The 20,973-nt window shown below is 34.2% G+C and overlaps 2 protein-coding genes across 3 annotated transcripts; both read left to right on the forward strand.

Annotated features, from left to right (window-relative positions):
- The first annotated feature begins 1,626 nt into the window (after positions 1 to 1,626).
- On the forward strand, positions 1,627 to 6,382 carry LOC118053297 (lipoxygenase 6, chloroplastic). Its single transcript, XM_035064526.2, has 9 exons — positions 1,627 to 2,203; positions 2,327 to 2,604; positions 2,700 to 2,937; positions 3,035 to 3,367; positions 3,459 to 3,544; positions 3,840 to 3,947; positions 4,473 to 4,774; positions 4,858 to 5,124; positions 5,380 to 6,382. The coding sequence occupies exons 1-9, from the start codon at positions 1,795 to 1,797 to the stop codon at positions 6,137 to 6,139; spliced, it is 2,781 nt and encodes a 926-aa protein (XP_034920417.1). The 5' UTR covers positions 1,627 to 1,794; the 3' UTR covers positions 6,140 to 6,382.
- A 10,513-nt stretch (positions 6,383 to 16,895) lies between these two features.
- LOC118053305 (uncharacterized) lies at positions 16,896 to 20,936 on the forward strand. 2 transcript variants are annotated; one of them, XM_035064535.2, is made up of 4 exons: positions 16,896 to 17,562; positions 18,399 to 18,830; positions 19,059 to 19,365; positions 20,376 to 20,936. In XM_035064535.2, the coding sequence occupies exons 1-4, from the start codon at positions 17,062 to 17,064 to the stop codon at positions 20,513 to 20,515; spliced, it is 1,380 nt and encodes a 459-aa protein (XP_034920426.1). In that variant the 5' UTR covers positions 16,896 to 17,061; the 3' UTR covers positions 20,516 to 20,936. The 2 variants fall into 2 exon arrangements, with proteins under 2 accessions (XP_034920426.1, XP_034920433.1); XM_035064542.2 differs by having other exon boundaries at positions 19,059 to 19,354; positions 20,376 to 20,514.
- The last annotated feature ends 37 nt before the right edge of the window (positions 20,937 to 20,973 follow it).

Consider the following 20,973-nt stretch of genomic DNA (forward strand, 5'->3'; position numbering starts at 1 on the left):
TGTTGGGCTCCTTGTTGACATAGAGGATTCTGGGCAGATGTTCCAGATTTTTTTTATGGAGAAAATAAAAGAAACGTAGCCCTGATGATATGCTGCAGGCTCGATCCTTCTACTTTTTTTAACCCCATAGAAATTTACTCTTTTTCTTGAGAAATTAATTCGTTTTTTTTAAGTATTTAGTCGTCATAATTAATCGATGCATTTTTTTTTTAATTCTATGACCATGTGTAGGATAAATGATAATTTAGGTGCGTCTATAACGTTTTAGCTATGGTGAAATATTTAAAACTATGTCTTACAACGAACAATAAATCCACACATTTTTTATGGTTTTATCCTTTTGGATGAAGTTTTGTATATCGAAATTAAGTTTATCTCGTTTTTAATTAAAAATTAATTATCCTCGTTGAGACTATTGATTTCCATGTGCTTCATCAGAGCAATATTTTTATAATATTTTTTCTATAAAATTATTAAGATGATGATATTTTAGATTAATTTAGCTTAATTAAGATTAGTATGTTCAACTCTAACCCGGTGATAACTAATTAATTTTTAATTAGAGGGTTAGAATTGATGGCTTAAAACATAATCTTAACACATAATTTTTATATAAAAAAAAATATTTTGAGTCAACTTCTACATACCAAACTAGATTTTTATTAAGGCTTTCAAAAAAAAGATTTACAGATGGGCAAAAAAAAATCATACCAAAGATTATATAAAAATATAAACCTCTTAAACCTTATTTACTTTACTAACTCAGCCACCATTTTCTAATTTTACTATTAATATATTTATACATTAAGATTCTAATAAATTGGGATAATGATTAGGTAAATATGAACCTATTACAAACTCCGTTCATCCACTATGATCAAGTCTAGTCTAGACTATCAAGCAAATAGGTTAAAATCAATAATAATAATTTTTTGTCGAAACCGGGACAAAGATGGATCATGGTTCTTGTAGTGTCTTTAGCTTAGAGGTGTGGTGGTTTTTTTATCAAAAATATAATATCTTTTAAGAACAAATCATATTTTAAAAGCTATAAAAATATATTTTTTATTTAAAAAAATACAAGCTCCCTTCTATTCAAATACCCTCTCGAACTCATGGTAGAACCCATCCTTATCTTTTATTACACGTGCATTATAGTCCATGAAGTCGTAAGCTTTCTTCCAGGAGAATTGGCTTCGAGGGGGCCAAAAATTCAAAGGAAAAGGGAGAGAGATCAAACGAGAGAAGATAAATGTCACGGGAAGAATATAAAAAAGTAGTGATATTTGCTCTGCTTTGGAACCCCCACGGTTCATTGAAACGTAGCCCTTGTGCAGCCCAGCTACCTCATTGGCACGTGTCTCCACGCTCCATTAACTGAGATTGTGCAACTGAACTTGTCAAACATCATTAAAGTAAGCGTGGTGAGAACTGTTAAAATAATTGAAATCAAACATAAAAAGATTAGATTTCTGAATAATTTATTTATTATTTATTATAAATATATAGTCTTCATTTGAATATAAATAAAAAATATATAAATTAAACTAAAAGTATTTTTCTATTTTTAATAAATAAAATTACACAAATATTATTTATAAGAACTACAGAAAATAGAAAGAGATCACGATCACCATTATCGCCTGTCTCTCTCACTCAGAGACTTAAAGTCAGTCCACGCAGTTTTCACAAGCTGCAGACTCTTCTCTCACTGTCTTGGGCAGGGAAACTCCATTGATTCTGCCAGCAGCCTCATTTTTACCTTGACAAGTTGTCAACTTTCTTTTCATCACCATGTATGCAATGAAACGAGTATGTTCTCCTTTCAAGTCAGAGCTCACTTTCCGACTAACTACGGCGACATCCAGAGCCTGGAAAGATGGGTTTTTCTGGAAAACCCGAGTTCCATCTGGATCAAAGGTAAGTTGTACGCCCGGGTCAATCCGAGCAGTGATAAGCAGTGATGACAAGGCTTTGGAGCCTTCTAGTAAGGAAGCTAGTAATAAAGAAGTCGATGAGACAGTGTTATCGAGTTCTAGTGATAAATTAGGAAAAGGAGGGATAGATGTGAGGGCAGTGATCACTATAAGGAAGAAGATTAAAGAGAAGATCAATGACAAGATTGAAGATCAATGGGAATACTTTGTTAATGGGATTGGTAAAGGGATTCTGATTCAACTTGTCAGTGAGGAGATTGACCCTGGTAATCAGTAGAGCATATTCCATTGCTTAGAAGAATTTTTCAATGATTTTTTTTTAACATTATTTGCATGCTAAAACCTGCATCAGTAACCAAATAAGTTTCTCTGCTCTGTTCTTCTTGTAGAAACCAATTCAGGGAAGAGTGTACAGGCTTCTGTGAGGGGCTGGTTACCAAAGCCATCAAATAATGAGCATATTATTGAATATGCAGCTGATTTCACTGTTCCCTTCGATTTCGGGAATCCTGGGGCAGTGCTTGTTGCCAATCTTCATGGCAAGGAGTTCTACTTGATGGAGATTGTTGTTCATGGTTTTGATGCAGGCCCCATTTTCTTCCCTGCAAATACATGGATTCATTCGAGCAAAGATAATCCTGATAGCAGAATTATCTTCAGAAATCAAGTGAGCGTTGTTTACTAGGGATTTCTTTGTTTTGTTTTCCTTACCAAGCTTTTGTGTTTCATTTTGCTTATGCGACGGGCACATGTTGTACACAGGCATATCTACCATCGCGAACACCACCTGGTATTAAAGATCTAAGGCGCGAAGACTTGCTCAGTCTCCGTGGTAATGGAAAAGGCGAGAGAAAGCCTCATGATAGAATTTATGATTATGCTCTTTATAACGATTTAGGTAATCCCGACAAGGATGACGAACTTGCTAGACCGGTCCTGGGCGGTGAAAAGTGGCCTTATCCTAGGCGCTGTAGAACCGGTAGACCTCCAACCAAGAAAGGTATCGTGTTCTTCTGAGAATTCATTTGAACTACTCCCTGACATTCTTTCAATACTATTCTGATTAGTTATGCATTGCCTTGAGTGGTTTCATTTAGATCCAAAATGTGAAACTAGAATCGAAAAGCCACATCCAGTATATGTACCTAGGGATGAAACTTTCGAGGAGATCAAGCGGAACACTTTCTCTACTGGAAGGTTGAAAGCTCTGCTTCACAATCTTATTCCAGCTATTGCTGCTACACTGTCGAGTTCAGACATCCCCTTCACGTGCTTCTCTGAGATTGATAAGCTATATAACGATGGTTTTATTTTAAAAACTGAGGAGCTAAGTGAAATAGTCCAGAATCCCTTTTTGGGAAATTTTATGAAGCGGGTTCTTAGTGTGAGTGAAAGGTTGCTGGTATATGATATTCCAGCTGTTATAAAGCGTAAGTACTCTTTCCCTTCCTCCATCTTTCCTGCGTGGCTTCTCTATGCTATCCTTCTTTTTTTCACCTTGTCTCTGTTACATCTGCCTAGGGGATAGATTTGCATGGTTGCGTGATAGCGAGTTTGCTCGCCAGACTTTGGCTGGGGTGAATCCAGTGAACATTGAGATTTTAAAGGTAGTGCTTCGAATCTTACTCAACTTTCGCTACAGGTTGTAGCTTTTTTGCCACGCCAGGGGAGGGCGTTTGGCAGTGCATTCAAAAAGCGCTTCCGAAATAATTTGAATTTTTTTTTTTGAATTAATATGTTTTTTATGTTTTCAAATTATGTTTGATGTGCTGATCTCAAAAATGATTTTTAAAACATATAAAAACATTATTGGCATGCTTTTCTGAGTGAAAAGCACTTTTGAAAAGGCAACACGACTACATTTCCAAACACGCTAGTCTGAAAGCTACTTCAATTTTACAGGAATTTCCAATTCTCAGCAAACTAGATCCTGCTGTGTATGGCCCTCCAGAATCAGCAATCACTGAGGAATTAATTGAGCATGAACTTCATGGAATGAGTGTAGAGAAGGTATCTGCATCATGCATAACCTGTTGCTTTCATCCTACATTTACAGAAGCCTGCTTCCATTGTTCTAAATCTGGAAAAAACAAATATACATTTGGTGATTCGTGCCTCTGATTTTCATATCGTTTTTCTGGTTGAAATGCTGGTCCTGTTTCGCATCCTATATTGTTACACACCTTTTTGTATATGGGCTCCATTGCTGGAAATTTAATATTGGTGATTGGGCAAATCATACGCCCTATATCAATCGCCTTACATTCCCAGTATCTTGTTTGGCTTATGTGGAAAGACATTCTCAAGGTTGTAGTTTGCCTAGATTTTGATACTGATTGGACTTGACAAGAAAAGCAATCTTTGACTTTTAATCAAAGTAGTCTGTAACATTAGCTGGTTCTATTACCTCTTAATTTTTCATGGCTAGATGAATTACAAAGCAAAAAATCCACAACATGAAAAAAATAAATGAAATCAGTTTGTGCTGAAGAACTGGATTCCTCTTACGCTGGTTTCTGATACTTGATGATGCAGGCAATTGAAGAGAAAAGGTTGTTTATCCTCGATTACCATGATATGCTTTTGCCATTTATCGAGAAGATGAACTCCTTGCCAGGAAGAAAAGCTTATGCATCAAGGACTGTTTTCTTCTATGATCAGACTAGTATTCTAAGGCCAATAGTTATTGAGCTTTCACTTCCCCCGTCACCCTCTTCACCTTGCAACAAACATGTTTACATTCATGGGCATGATGCCACGGCACATTGGATCTGGAAACTAGCCAAAGCTCATGTCTGCTCAAATGATGCTGGTGTTCATCAACTAGTAAATCACTGGTAAAAGAAAAGATTGTACTCAATGAAATTTAAAAAAGCAAGGCATGCACGTTTCTAACCTGTGGGTGTTTTTGAATTCTCAGGTTGAGGACTCATGCCTGCATGGAGACTTATCTAATTGCAACTCACAGGCAGCTTAGTGCAATGCACCCCATTTACAAGTTGCTCCATCCCCATACACGTTATACACTAGAAATTAATGCACTTGCACGGCAGAGCTTAATAAATGGAGGAGGAATAATTGAGGCCTGTTTCAGTCCTGGAAAGTATGCCATGGAGATTAGCTCTGCAGCCTACAAGAATATGTGGCGGTTTGACATGGAGGCATTGCCAGCAGATCTTGTTCGCAGGTAGAACTGGAGTGCATTTTAATTTCTTAAACTCTTTGTTTATTTTTCAAGCTTTTAGATACTTTCTGGTGATCTGACCTGTCTGAAGCAGCGGCTATTGCAGGACTGGACTGTTGGTTGGGTCCATTCCTGACCTCCCACTTTTTTCATGCTTTTAATGCATAACTGTTTCTAAACATCACTTGCTGTATTCTTGTTGCCAGCCTTCTTGTAGAACAGATGAAAAAAAAATCATAATTGTGATGCAATTTTCAGGGGAATGGCAGTGGAGGATCCTTCAATGCCTTGTGGAGTGAGGCTTGTGATAGAAGACTACCCTTATGCTTCAGATGGACTCCTCATTTGGTCAGCCATAAAAGAATATGTAGAATCTTATGTTGATCACTTCTACTCTGAGCCTAACTCTGTCACATCTGATATTGAGCTCCAAGCCTGGTGGAATGAGATAAAAAACAAGGGTCATTTTGACAAGAGGAGCGAACCATGGTGGCCTAAACTCGATACCAAAGAAGATTTATCTGGCATACTTACTACAATGATCTGGATTGCATCAGGGCAGCATGCTGCTATAAACTTTGGGCAGTACCCCTTTGGAGGGTATGTGCCTAGTCGTCCTACCCTCATGAGAAAACTCATCCCACTAGAAAACGAGCATGATCATGAAAAGTTCATCCGAAACCCTCAGCATACTTTCCTGTCATCTTTGCCGACTCAACTTCAAGCCACCAAAATAATGGCTGCTCAGGACACTCTGTCGACTCACTCCCCAGATGAAGAGTACTTGGGTCAGGTAAGCCACCTGCACAGCCATTGGATCAATGATCACGAAATAGTAGAATTGTTCAATAGATTTTCTGCTCGATTAGAGGAGATTGAAGGAATAATAAACTTGAGAAATAAGGATGCCCGCCTTAAGAACAGAAGCGGTGCAGGTGTTCCACCATATGAACTGCTCGTTCCCACTTCAGGCCCTGGAGTAACAGGTCGAGGAATCCCCAATAGCATTTCTATCTAAAAGGTTAGCCTGGTTTAAAATCATTTTAAGTGTCAGATATTGCTGCCTTTGCCTACCATATACCACTTTCTTCCTCAAAGAGCTTGTTGACCTAGCATCTGCAATAAAATGTGAAGCATAGCAGCAATTTCTATGGTATTCATATTTAGACTAAGCACCTAGAGCTTTGTGAATACAGTATATGATGTAGAAAAAACAAATCAGAAAGATCTTAAGTTTGAATACCAGTTTGGGTTGTCTAAATTATTTTTGATGTGCTTTGATCGATTAAAAATGGAAGTTCTTTGCATACTCGGGCCTTGGTAATGGTAGGAATACACGATTATCTGTACCAAAGGATTTCATCAGGGCTCTTTGTATGTAGATTTAGAGGCAATTGGAGTGTTCTAGATTTTATGCTGCTAGCACAATGATGCTTGATTTACGCACATTGTTTTATCATGTGTACTTAAAAAGTTTAGAGCAGAGGCAAAATCTGAACTTGTAGAATCTAGGACCAGATCTTTTTTTCAAGATAGCCAAGAAAAGGGTATCCATTCCCCTTCATGCAGTCGAGAGAAGCCTTCTCCTTGTCTTTGAAGCTATCTCTAATCTCGAAATCTTCAAGCAACTAGTTTAGGGTTAGGCGCTAGGCAGTGTGCATTGTTTTCTCGGCTCCATAACAGGAAGATGGGAAGTTAGCCTTTCTTCTTTCTTTGCCAAAGCAGGTCCCACCGCTATCATGCATGATTCTCCCAAAAGATTGCAGAGCTTCTTTGATCAATCTGTAACCCAGTCAGCCATAGTACATAGCCACCCCTCTAGTCGCCTATTTTGTTCTCTAGGTCGAGAAATTGGACCATCTTGATCCAAACGCGTGCCTGAGTTGTCTTAGAGATCTTGGCATATTGAAATGCGAATGGCCCAGAGTACTGAACCACATACGAATCTTCTAAAACAATTTCAAATATATAATCTTCCAGTTGCATTCCTAGGTAATGATTCAATGATCACTCGTTGTGATCTCTTGTATGGCGCCACTTACAGCAAAATTATTTGAACGATCAGAAAGATAATTATGAAACATGGTTTTAATTGATCTGGTATCATCATCGTGGATCAGAATTTAGAGAGTACCTGTCTGGCAATAAAATCCTTGATTTTTTATTCGTGTTTACCGCTTCCTTTCTGTCTTGCCGCAAAGGCCACGGACACCTGACCAGCTTCCTCATCAAGATATCTGCTTGCGGAGTTGCAGCAGTTGTTTCGTCATCACCAAAGTAACCTGTGCTAGAAGGACACAGATTAATGCAAACAAGGTGAAACAGCATCATCAGACTAGGCCTGATCTCTGATAATTTGATCCACCATGACAGGCTAGCTTAACACGGCTTTGTTTATCTAATACGAATGATTAGTTGATTACCTTTCATAATTGTCTCTCCTCTAACCCAAAGCTTCCCGGGCCTGCAAGGAATCTGGATCAACAATCTTTGCTTGACAATTTGATATAAGCTTTCCTGTTGCTCCAAAAACTTCACTTTCTAGGACCTACTGCTCCAAACACTCGGCCGTTGTTTCTGTCAGCATATATCCTTTTATTCATCGTTTTAAAACTCGGCCTGGTCTGGTGGGTTGACTCGGAACCCGGACAACCCAGGAATGGAACCAGGCCGGGTTGAAGAAAAAATAAAGGAGAAACCCGGCATGACCCGGCAAGACCTGGCCACAAACCCGTTGACTTTCATTTTTTTTGTTTTTTTACTAAACGATGTTGTTTTAATTTTTTAAAAAAAAAAAATTTAACCCAGCCGCCCTGTCAAAACTCGGAACCCGTTTTTGGATCAGGTTGGATTTTAAAACTATGATATTATTTACCCACACTGCACTTCACTGCAGATGGGATAAAAAAATAAAAAATTAATGTAATTTTTTCATGGCTTTTCCATTGACTCGTCCCTAGAAAAGGCTCATGTCGAGTCAAACTAGGTTACCGAGTCATTATTTTTTGTCATTTAATGAGTTGGTTTTTGCTCCTTGTAACCATAACTGGATAATTATCATAGTTTTAAAATCCGGCCCGGCTGGTCAATCCGGGACTGGAACCGAGCTCGGTTGAAGAAAAAATAAAGAAAGAAAAAACTTGGTGTGACCTGGCTAACCTGACGGGTTGACCCAATGTGACCCGGTCAAGACCTGACCTCAAACCCGTTATTTTTTTTATAAAATGACGTCGTTTTGATTTTTTAAAAAAAAAAATTGACCTAAACCGGCGACCTGGTCAAGACTCGATGATCCGGTTAAAATCCGGAACCCGGACTAGATCTTAAAACTATGATAATTACACTGGTAGTACATCAATTTTATAATTTCTCTCAATAAAATACATAGATTTTCATTTATATTTTTTAGCACACTAATCTTTCAAATTTTAATCAAATACAAGGAGCATAACATAGACTATCTCGTGCGAGTACATAGACTATAAATAATCCCGTGCCAACTAAATATCAACGTCAGTTTTTATTTTTATTTTTAATGTGTTTTTTATTTTTTTAAGAAAAATGACCGTCCAAAACCATTTTCTTTCGAGATGGGAACAGGAGAAGAGTCTCGAAGCCAATCCAGGAAGAATTGGACGCCAACTGATATTATATTTAATGAACAAAAATATCTAAAATTAAAATAAACCCTTTTAAGATGAAAATTTATTTTTATTTAAGGGCGAGCTATCCAAGTTCTACAACAAGGTTAAAAACTATTTTATGATTGCTAAAACTAATAAATAAATTACTAATATAACTAAAGATATTTACTATTTAAATAAAATAAATAGAAAACATCAACGGATCTCTAGAAGATACTCAACCAGAACAATACAAATGCTAGTCTACCAAAAATAAAAAGGAACACAGTTCATGTACTTCATTGCAAAAAATTGAAAATTGATGTACTAACATTGCAATTTTCTTTTAGTAAATTGTGGGTGGGAAATGAAGCAATCTACGAAAGTTAGATAAAAGCAGTGTTTTAAAACCCGGACCGGCCGACCCGGGCCTAAGACCGGTCCGGGTTAAGGTAAAAACCCGCTCGAAAATTGGCCAGGAAAAACCCGGTCAACCCGGCAGGTCGACCCGATTCACCCGCCCAAACCCGGGTGAGACCTGGTCAATTTTTTTTTAATTTTCACTGTCATTAAACGACGTCGTTTTTTGCCATCTAAAATGCCAAGACACTGAAGATTGAAAACAGAAGAAGAATGAAGCAATAAACCTAATTAATGTTACTCTTCGTCTTTGAAAAAAAAAGGTTTGAATCTCCCACCTGGTGCGGCACTACTCTGCCATCAACATGCTACCTCACGATCCCCTGTCATAGTGCCTTTACTGCCACAACTACCATTACTGGGTCTGTCACCTTCACCATTTCTTTTATATATATATATATATATATATATATATATATATATATATATATATATATATCATGACAATAGGCCTTTTGTTTGTTGTTTCTTATGATCCACGACCCATGTTTGTTATTATTATTAAGAATTGAAGGAAGGGGAAAGAGAAAGAAAGAGGAGGGCTGGCTAACCAATGCTACTTTCTTCCTCTCTACTTCTGTTTTTGTTCACTCCACCTCTGTTCTTGCTTTTCTCTGCTTGGCTTCTCTTTATTTATTTTTTTATTTCTCTTGTTCCCTCTGTCTCTCTCTATTCTTGCTCCTCTTGTTCTCTCTCTGTATTATCTGTGTTAGTTCATTTTTCATCTGTGTTAACCAATGTTACTTTGTGGCTTTTGTCTGTTTGTCCTGGTTTCCTGGGTTTGTATTTGTTGGTTGGATCAACAACCTACAGTGAGGGGAAGTTGAAGTTCTCTTTTGCTGGAGGAAGATCACAAGTCTCTCTGTCTTCTTTATGCCTCTTTTTTTTTTGGGTTGACTCGAGTTAACCCGGGTCAATCCATCTGACCCGTGACCCATCACTTGACCGAGTCGGATTTCAAAACTATGGATAAAAGCACCTGATTGAAAGTTTTTTAAAAGTTTAAGTGAAAAAGAAAATAATTGAAAATATATTTATCCTGACATGAGGAGGATGTTTCGAGGTTTTAGAGGGTGTTTTAAAGTTTTTTTTAAAAAAAATATTAAAATAATTGTTTTTATTTTTTTAAAATTATTTTGACATTAATATATTAAAATGTTATATATATATATATATATATATATATATATATATATATATATATAAAATTTAAATATAAGAAAATACGGTGTCAAAGGCAAACCACATCGGAGATTTTTTTAAGGCATAGACTAAGGAATGGTCTCATATTTTATTTTCTTAGTTAATCTCGAGATGTCAGACTGTTAGACAATGACTGTTTTTTTATATATATATATATTCTGGATTATACAGAGAAATACATCAATCTAGCGTGAAAAATACGTTTTTAAGATAATCTAGAGGGAAAACACTCATTCGATACGCTTTGTTGTAGAATAATAAAGTTATTGGTTCCCGAGAAAGCAACAAACCTCGAGGTTGAAATGTTGAGGCCGAATGGCCTGCCTGGTTGGCAGGTTGCACCTACCTTGACGCGGTGCTTGTCTTTACAATGGCCTGTATTTTTTAAAAAATATATTTTATATATATTTTTATTATTTTAATATATTAATATTAAAAATAAAATTTTTTAAAAATATATTATTTTCACAACAAAAAATTATTTTTAAAAAATAACCATAATACACCACCTCCAATCCGCACTCCACAGTGAGGCAACTCAAGGCAAATCAACAACCTCAACGTGGGCTGGCGCGGGCGGAGGTAAGTATTTTGACTCTTTTTTTTTGTTACGTGGCGGCAATGCAGTCGATCCTGGCCGTGAAGAAATAAGTTGTGAGGTAGATTTTAAGGAAGACACTTGGGGATTTGATATTGAATTAAAGTATTTAGCAAGTAAATAGATTTGACTTGATAATTTTGAGATTAAATCTTTCATACTCTTTTTTATTATGTTTTTTCATTAAATTGTTGAATTTAAATTGATTGGCTATAATTTAATATGTAATGAAAATATAGATAATCCAACTCGTTATTTCATTTTTACTATTTAATTAAAAATATTGAATTCAAAATTAATGATTAGATTTGAAATATGAATGATAAAATTCAAATTTGTATTTATCAATATTCTATTTTAAAAAAAATTGAGTGAATTTAACTTGTGCTAGCTTCTTTAAAAGCATCTTCAATGATAAAATCTATTTAAAAAAGTTAAATTATTGATATGATTTTTAAAATACTATGAGTGTAGATATTTTTTACTGCGCTCCATTGAAAAAAAACCATTTTAACAACTCATTTGTATTTTAATATATCTAATATTAATACTTTTTATTTTTTTAAGAAAAAATATTGAGAAAAGTTTAATTGGTGAAAAAATAATTTTTAAACCATTTGTTTTAATGTTTTGACTCTTTTAATACACACACACACACATATATATATATATGAATTATTATTTTTACTCATTTGGCTCTCCTATTTGTACAGAAAAATCAAGAAAAAAAATTATTTTATTTTTAGCTCTTGCATTAAAGAAGCCCTAAGCAATAGATCCGCTGTAAATAATCGGTGAATAAATAATTCTAAACTCCCTTCAATTACGAAAGGGCTCCCTTACACTGCAAAAGTATTTCCGCATCCATGGTTTTTATACTCGATGTGATTTAAAATTTAAATTTCAAGTTCTGACCAATTCAATAGGTTATAGGTTATTTTGGTCAATTGTTTTTAAAAAATTTAAAATAATATTATTTTAATAAAAAACAAAAATTAACGAGTTATAATTAGATTTTTGACCAGGTCTTGTCAAGTCATCTAATTACACCATATTTTTTCTTTTTCTATTTTTTATTTAACCAGGTCTAATTTTAGCCCCGGGTCAGTCGGGTTCCTGTTGACCTGCTAGACTTGGCTAATTTCAAAACTATGCCTCAAACCCTTTTTTTTAAAAAAAAAAAAAGAAAGAAAAATTAACGGGTTGCAACTGGATTTTTGACCTGGTTGCTGGGTCACACCGAATTTCTTTTTATTTTTTTTAAACCTGATCCGGTTCTAGTTTTGGATCAGCCAGGTTTTGGGTTGACCGACCGGGCTGCACTGGTATGAAAACTATATTAAAAAAAAAAAAAAAAAAAAAAAAAAGGAGGAGGTGGTTCCGCAAAATACGCTGTCTCGTTTGTCGTATCTGCTCATTTGTTTTCCAATCAGTCTGCACATGATGCATCTTCCTAGTACACGTGAGCGATAATCGTTTCAATTTTGTTATTTTATTTTTTTTCTTTCAAGACGATCCGAAAGCGTAAAGGAGAAGAGACGAAAACAGATCTGTTTCTGTTAATAGTTTATAAGATAAAATGAGCGTGTCCGCATCATATTTTATCTGTGGTGTATAAATGTGTAAGAGTCTCTTTTACCCTTGTATTATTTTATCATTTTTATAATACATGTATCTGAAACACTAGACAAGATATTTTTTGTCTTGTTTCATTATTATACATGCTTTACTTATTCAGTGATTTTTTAATGGTAGTTTTTTTTTTCTTTTATCACATTCCTTTGTAATTGTTTTAGTTTTTTATTTAAATTTCAAAAAATATTCATTAATTATTATTTTTTTCTTGTAGCTTTAGAAAATATATCGTTTATCTGATTTATATATAATTTACTTTTGTTAATTTATATTTTATTGAAATAAATTAGGAAGAAATTATAATCCACTTTAGTTGGTTAAGTTTTTTCAATTTTCATTTCATGGGATGATAAAGAAAAATTTATAATACAAGTGTACGAGTAGGAATTTTTTTTTATAAAAAAAAAAGCTATATGTAAAAAAAAATAGATTAGGTAAGGAAAAAAAAAAAGAAGGAAAAGGACTAGGCTTGTACTCGAGAAGACATATCAACATCTCATTTATTTTTATACTCTTTGGAGAGTCTTGTTGATTTCCAGGAAGACTCGCCAAAAATCAATTTCTTTTATGAAAAACATGAAAACACTCCCCTAAATATTTTAAACACATATATGATCTTAAAAAAAATAAAATTAACCTACAATCAACACATAAAATCAATCTAAAATTTTTTAAAGTTAAAACTTCAAATCCCTTGGATATATTGTGTAGTTTTTGGTATAGATTTGAAATCCAACCCGGTCTGGCGTCGACTTAGGACCCAGCCAACCCGAGGCTGGAACCGGGCCGGCTTGAAGAAAAAATAAAAAAAAGAAAAAATTTGATGTGACCCGACAATCCGGTCAAAATCCAGTTGCAATCGTTGATTTTTTTTAATAAAACGATGTTATTTTAATTAAAAAAATTAACCCGGTAATTTGGTCCGGATCTAAAAACTATGATTTATGATTAAAGTTTTTATTTGATGGAAAAAGGGTAAAAAAGTCTTTTTATGAGGTTGGGTTGTTATTTTAGCATTTTTCAAGGGTTTTTCACGTTTTTTTTTTCAATAATTATGTTATCACGGGTTAATTTAATAATTTGATTAATAAAAATAAAAAACAAAAAAGATGGTGACGTGTTTGTGGAACACGTCAATAAATAAGTCACTTTATCGTCTTTTGAGCATTGCATGTGGTCACTCGTGGTGGGTTAAAATATGTTTCTTTGGTGATTTTTGATTTGTAACGCTGGGACGACTTTCTTAGGCCACGTGATAGGAGTAATTGCCAAAAGTTGGTTTTTTTTTTTTTCGTTTTTTTTTTCTTTTTCCTCATTGTTTTTCATGCCCTTACAACATTTTACAATAGCCCTTCAATTTTATTTTTTTTAATCTGGTTTTTGTTATTTTACTTGTTATTTTTTTATATTTAATTAAGTTGTAGAATTAAGATTTTCTTTCAATTTCATCCTCCATTGATTTTTTTAATTTCATATTTAGTCTCTATTCTTTTTATTTTTATTTATTTTATTTGGAATAGTTTTTAAAATTGATTTTTGTTTCTTATAATTTCATCCACCTTCATTATATTTACATATTATATTTTATTCTTATTGTTTATTGTTTTGATTGCTATTTCTTAACACTCACGGGTTCTTTGAATTGAATTTTTTTATTTCATTATTCAGCACTACAGAGTTTTTTTATTCATAACATATCTAGAATTTATTGGGTTATGAATTCGAGAGATTAACTCAGGTTTAAAAAATTAGATTTGATTCATTTATTGTTTTTCTTTCTTTTTATTTATTAAACTCATGTTTTTTAGTCTCATCATTTGACATTTAATTTAATTGGATATTAAGATTTATAATTTTAATTTTTTCTTCATATAAGATTTTTTATTAATTTAAAAAAGTTACTCGGTTTTTTTCTGTTTTTTCTTCGTAAAAAGGAAATTTCATAAAAAACATAATTGATGCAAAATTGAGACTACAATATATATTTGCGTTGAACCTGGAAGCCATATTTATCATCTGTTGCTTTCTCTATCACATCATATTTACTTCCTTGCAAGCAAGCCATCACTGTTTCAGGCCACAACCTTACGCGCACTCCACGCTATCTCCCACCAGTTTTCCTTTTCGCAGCCCAATTATGCATCTTCCGCTTCTTAAATTCCCAACACTCCAACCTGACTGTCGTGACTAATTTCTGTTTTTTTTTCAAGGTTAACATTACGCTATTTATTTTTTAAATCAACAAATTGTTGTTAGTGTTCTAATTAAATTACAAATTAATTTTGCAAATTGACTTTTTTTTTATATATATATATATATATAAAACTTAAATTGAATCAAATTTCAAGTTTAATAGCACTCGTCATCATTGAACACCCTGTCATAGGCTGTGACAGCATTGTAAATAGCAAGTAGACAACGTGAGATTATAATAAAAATTGTTATTTAAAATATGTTTTATTTGAAAATACATATAAGTAATACATTAAAACAAAAAAAAAATTAAAACTAAATAAAAAACTTGAAAAACTTAACTTAAATCAAATTTCAAGTCTCTGTTCGACGGGCTTAATAACTCTCGTTATTATTGAGAAATATTTTTTTTTTAGTTTAATGTGGGTGTCCGGGCCAGCTTGCACGCACCACGACTAATCCCACGGGCCCTGAAGTTAGCAACCATGTAAACCTCCAGTAGCCATCATATGAGCAATCCAGGGTTCAAACCTGAGACCACAGAAAGAACAAACCTCTTGGTCTCAAGCTTTTACCACTAGGCCACCATTTAAATGGTTATTATTGAGAATCTTGTTATAGACTGTGATAGCATTGTAAATAGCAAGCAGATAATGTGTTTGAAATATAATTAAAATTGTTATTCAAATATTTTTTATATATAAAAATAAATTTAAATAATACATAAAAACAAAAAAAACAAATTAGAACTTTTAAATTTTTTTAAAAAAAACATGATAAAACCGCTCAACGAAACAGCATCCAAGAGTCCAGGGGACCAGCTTTCAAACCCAGGCAGGAAAATCCATGTTAAGGCTCTGTTTGGTCAAGTACAGTTCAAAATGTTAAAAACATCGATTCGATGCCTTTTCAACTCATTTTCACTTTTAAAACCACTGCAAAACAAATACAAAGGCCACAACAGCGATTTCCGGATGGGACAATTCATTGATGTTTCTGTTTTTATTTCCAGTTCAGGCAGCATCTGTCTCTTTCATCTGAAATTTTTTACCGGAAACAGCGAAGAAGAAAAGCAAAGACGACGACGGCGACGGCGACAAAAAAATAAATAAATAAAAATTCCGAGCACTCAGGCAACAGCTCCAGAGACGAAAAACAATTATTTGTGCCCCATGATCACATACAACGTAGACACGTTCCCTTAAAAACCTCCTGAGTCCCTGTGCATCGCCGGAATTATACAGATCTAGGTAAGATTATAAATTTGTTATTATGGTGTATAATATTTTTTTAAAAATATTTTTTATTTTAAAAATATATGAATTTTTTTATTATTAGTATATTAAAATTATCTACAAATATTAAATAATTATAAATTTAATATTTTTTCAAATCATATATACTTTAACACAATTTTAAATAATAATAAAAAACAGTGCTTCAGACACAATGATACTATATTCTATTTAAATTGAGAGCATAATTAAAGCAATTATACTTGTAGAGAGAGATTGCAGACTGATTATAAATTAAATATAAATTGAATTGATTCCAAAAAACACCTGTTTTTTTAGTATTTATAATCAACGGCTATCATAAATCCTATGATAAAATAAAACAAATCCCAAAACCTCTGAATATTACCGTTTGCACAACTAAAACCTTCTATAATAGTACTTTTAGCATTTACTTTAGAGATAACAATAGATATCATCCTCAATTAATTCGAATCAACGAGTTCTTTTTATAATTATTTTTAATTAATGTATAATAGATATTGAATAAATATTACCTGAAACGTGAATTAAAATCGATATATATATATATATATTTCCAATATTATCATAATAAGTATAAACATGTACCATATTTATAATTTTTGTTATTTATATAAATACTTTAAATAAATAATATTATTTTATAATATATTGAATAATAAATAATATTCAACTAACAAACACCCAAAATAAATATCTAAGATCGTATGAATAAGACATAAATATCTAAAAAATTTATTGATAAAAAAATAAGAAATAAATATTATATAAACTCATAACATATATATATATATATATATATATATATATATATATATAGAAGCATTGATCTGGTCACGAATGAATCTGCTTTTGCTTTTGAACTTTTTTTATTCTGAACGATCAAGGCAGGCACCAGAACGCCCCTGACCCTGAGACTGGTATGAGATCTCAATCATTCTTCTCTCCATTGCTATCTTAAACTCAAACCCCAAGAGTGTCTGCAAAATCCATGGCAGATGCTCATGTAATACACTTCCAAACAGAACACCAACCTCCACCCCACACCCCTCTTCTTGATGATGATACTGATAATATACATAGTAACAGTAAATCAACTCCTAATCACAATCCACAACAACAAAACCAAGGGATTAGTATTCCAAACCAAAACATCAATCAAGCACTAGAAAAGCTTGAAGCATATCTATCATTTCTGGGATTCAATCAATCTTCTCTCAAGAGTTTTCTGCTTTCATGGGCTGCTTTTATGCTGATCGGTGTCCTGCTTCCGGTAGCACTACTGGAGCTGTCCCAATGTTCAGGGTGCGACAAGTACCAGATTAAGGATTTCGAGCTTGATATTGTGGCATCACAGGCCTGTCTTGCTGCTGTTTCTTTGATTTGCTTATCGCATAATTTACGCAAGTACGGTATTAGAAAGTTTCTCTTTGTTGATCGTTTTGGTGGCCATATATCTCGCTTTTCCCTTCTCTACATTCGACAGATTAAGGTAATTAGCTCTCTTAACTAGCTTAAATTATATATTACTCGCTCAACTCTGTTTGTGGATTCATCTTCATGTTGTGTTAACTGCTTGTAGGCTTTGTTACAATTCTGGCAATTTTGAATTCGTAGTTCTTTTGCGTTTTAACATAGCATGATTGCAATCCGGCATAATTAGCAATCAGGCATGAATCGTGGTTGGTTTATGTTGTTGCTTCGCCAACTCAAGTTTTATCAGAAGTTTAAAAGATTACAGATTTTCTCATTGGCCCATAATTTGCTCGCCTGCGTACCAAAAAGCAATGTTTTCCTAATTTCTTGCCCCAGATAAAAGATTATTCTATCCATCAAGATGAAAAATGAAAATCATAAATCATTTAATGACCGATGATTTAGATTTAGGATGTTCTTGGGAGTGTTGTAAAGATTCGGTTCAAAATATTTTTTTTAAATATATTAAAATAATATATTTTTATTTTTTAAAAATTATTTTTAATATCATCACATTAAAATAATCTAAAATTAAAAAAAAATTAAATTTTTAAAAAATACTATTTCAATCACAATCCCAAACATATCATTGAACAACATGTAGCGAATGAGGCCCTCTAGTTCTCATATTACGCTGTAATCCCAAGTCTTGAAAACCTGGTTCCTTTACAATTTCTCTTTCGTTTTTTGAGAATGCACTTGCGATTGAGTTCTCATAAATCATGCTGCTAACTTTACACATTCTCACCAACATAAGTTATAGGTTGTTGACATGTCATCCCTTTGGCTCTTCGATGAGATATTTCAGTCACAAGTCCAATGAAGACATGGTTTGGATAATTTCTTTCACAGGATTCTTTACGCTTGCTGATCCTCTGGTCGCTGCCATGTTTCATTCTGAAAGTTACGCGTGAAGTCATCCGCGTCTCGTATGTACGTCATGAATCATGGTTGATGTCTACTGCTGTTTTAATTGGTCTGATTATATCCTGGAGTTATGTGAGTACAATATCTTTATCAGCCAGCATTTTGTTTCATCTAATCTGCAATTTGCAAGTAATTCACTTTGAAGACTACGCAAAGCTGCTGGAAAGGGATTGTGATGTTTTGGTTTTTATAGAGGAGCACACCCGTCTGCGTTATCATCTCTCTAAGATAAGTCATAGGTTCCGAATCTTTCTTATTCTCCAGTTCTGTGTTGTTACAGCTAGTCAATTTGTGACTCTATTCCGAATCACAGGCTATCGTGGAATTATTACTGGTATAAATGGCGGTGATTTCGCGGTAAGTGCTTCACCACCTGCTCCTCTGTAAAATGTCTGCATAAACTTCATCTGATTCCTTAAGGTCCCATCCTTAAGGGCTTGCATTCCTAGGGTTTAGATGGGTTCCACGTCTATTCTATAACATACTTAATCTGAAGTTTTTTAACTCGCACACTTCCTTTAGAAATATTTTGCCCTGCATGCATTATGGCCCTGATTGTCATTGACATTTTCCCCAAGTTTTCAGGTTTCCTCGATTGTCCAGGTTGTTGGCATAATCCTTTGCTTGCATGCTGCTACAAAAATATCCCATAGAGCCCTGGGTATTGCATCCATAGCAAGTAGATGGCATGCGTTAGCAACATGTGGTCAAAATGATACATCTCAACTGAGAGTTTCAAACAGCACGGGGAACTTAGAAGCTGCGAATCCACAAAACTCAGCACGGATAAATTATTCTGAAAGCGATTTAGAGTCATTTGATTATATTGCAATGCCTACAAATATGCAGTTGGCATCCTACATGACCTCATATCACAAAAGGCAAGCCTTTGGTACGAAATCTTATCTTGAATCTTTCTCACTTGAACAGCAGAAATTATTTTTGTTTTCATGAGATATTGTCACATTTTCTACACTTAATTGTTTCGAGCATGTTTGCAAGATCATGGGATCACTTCAGTTGCAAGATCCACGATTACTTCTAAAGAGATTCGATACCATACAGAAAAAAACATCACGGGATCACTTCAGTCTAAAATCGATATTCATTGTCTGTTCAAATTAATTGTTGCTCTTTCTGTGTGTTGTTCGTCTAGTTATGTTGTACACTTAGGTTTAAAAGGACATGGAAATCAGAGACAGGCATCACAGGAGATGGGTAAACAGAAAGTTCACATGCACTTCATTTGTGTTCCATAAAAACATTGGCTTACTGTATTAAAACCATTTTCTACTTCCAGAATACAGAAATTTTCAGCCATTTATGTGAAATTCTTGCCTTTACATGTATCATTCTTAGAATGGAATCTGTAGATTGAAATCTATTGGATTATTTCATGAAAACTTAACATTTAAAAAGCATTTCTAAAACTTCAAATATATGTTTAGTATCCGAGTGCGTAAAGCAATGGGTTTTTATGGACAAACACTTTCTTGCAAGTTCTAAATCTACCCATGGATTTGAGGGACTTTTCATACATGCTTAGATAGCTGCGACACTCAGCTTGAGACCTTCAAACCACAAAAACCACCGTCTCCGATTTTCATTTCTTTTAAAAGCCCTTTTAGCTTCTCTTGTTTATTTATTTATTTTATCACTGCCCCTCCATAATATGTGCAGACGACCTAGTTCAGTCATCACGTGACCTCTGGATGATAAGATCCAATATGGTCGCAGCAAGTCGTAGCTACGGCTTGTTGTACACGTTAAAGTGCTTCACAGTAATTTCTTTTCACATACGCTGGCAATTTTCTGATTTGTTAGTGCCTGTATAAACTTAGGGTTTTGCTACTATATATCGGCATCTCAATTCTCATGACTGGTTTTTATTTGGCCATGCAGTGCTATATTTGCAGAACAATCCTGGGGGAATAACTATTTTTGGCTGGATTGTCGATCGAGGACTTATTAACACAATCTTCTTCATTGAACTCTCTCTAATTACCTTTGTTCTTGGAAAGACAATAGTTTTCTCTTCTTGATGAAAATCCCCATGACAAGAGCTCTCTAAAGATCTATTTCTTCCACAACTTTGCTGTCGAGAAACCCCTCTTCAGTAACCACCAAGACGAACCCACCACTGCTCCGAGGGTTGACCCTTGGTGGTTTCAGGGAGTCCATTTGTTGATTAGATCCCATCGCCCACTCCTGGCACCTGAATGGTATCCACGAATATTGAAGCTGCGAATCGGATGATAACTAAGGATGCCTGCATGTCATAGCTAGCAAGGGAGGTGGAGAGAGACAACGTGTCTCCGCTTTTAGTGTAATTTCCGAGTTACAAGCTCGTATGCCATTCAGATGATGTTTTCTGGATAACCTGAAAACAAACCCACGTTGTCTCTGTCGAATTAGATTCTTGTATTTTTTGTATGTCGTTATTAATGTTTTGTGTATGAATTATGCGGTGGCTTTGCTTATGCGCCAAAAATGTAACCCA

Source organism: Populus alba, chromosome 8 (assembly GCF_005239225.2).
Source record: "Populus alba chromosome 8, ASM523922v2, whole genome shotgun sequence".
Taxonomy (NCBI): domain Eukaryota; kingdom Viridiplantae; phylum Streptophyta; class Magnoliopsida; order Malpighiales; family Salicaceae; genus Populus; species Populus alba.

Bases quoted from the DNA above. Each gene is read 5' to 3' on its own strand.
- LOC118053297 (XM_035064526.2), top strand. From the start codon at position 1,795: ATGTATGCAATGAAACGAGTATGTTCTCCTTTCAAGTCAGAGCTCACT. The intron at 3,545-3,839 runs GTAGTGCTTCGA...TCAATTTTACAG, and splicing joins TGAACATTGAGATTTTAAAG to GAATTTCCAATTCTCAGCAA. The intron at 5,125-5,379 runs GTAGAACTGGAG...TGCAATTTTCAG, and splicing joins CCAGCAGATCTTGTTCGCAG to GGGAATGGCAGTGGAGGATC.
- LOC118053305 (XM_035064535.2), top strand. From the start codon at position 17,062: ATGGCAGATGCTCATGTAATACACTTCCAAACAGAACACCAACCTCCA. The intron at 18,831-19,058 runs GTAAGTGCTTCA...CCAAGTTTTCAG, and splicing joins TAAATGGCGGTGATTTCGCG to GTTTCCTCGATTGTCCAGGT. The intron at 19,366-20,375 runs GTACGAAATCTT...TTGGCCATGCAG, and splicing joins TCACAAAAGGCAAGCCTTTG to TGCTATATTTGCAGAACAAT.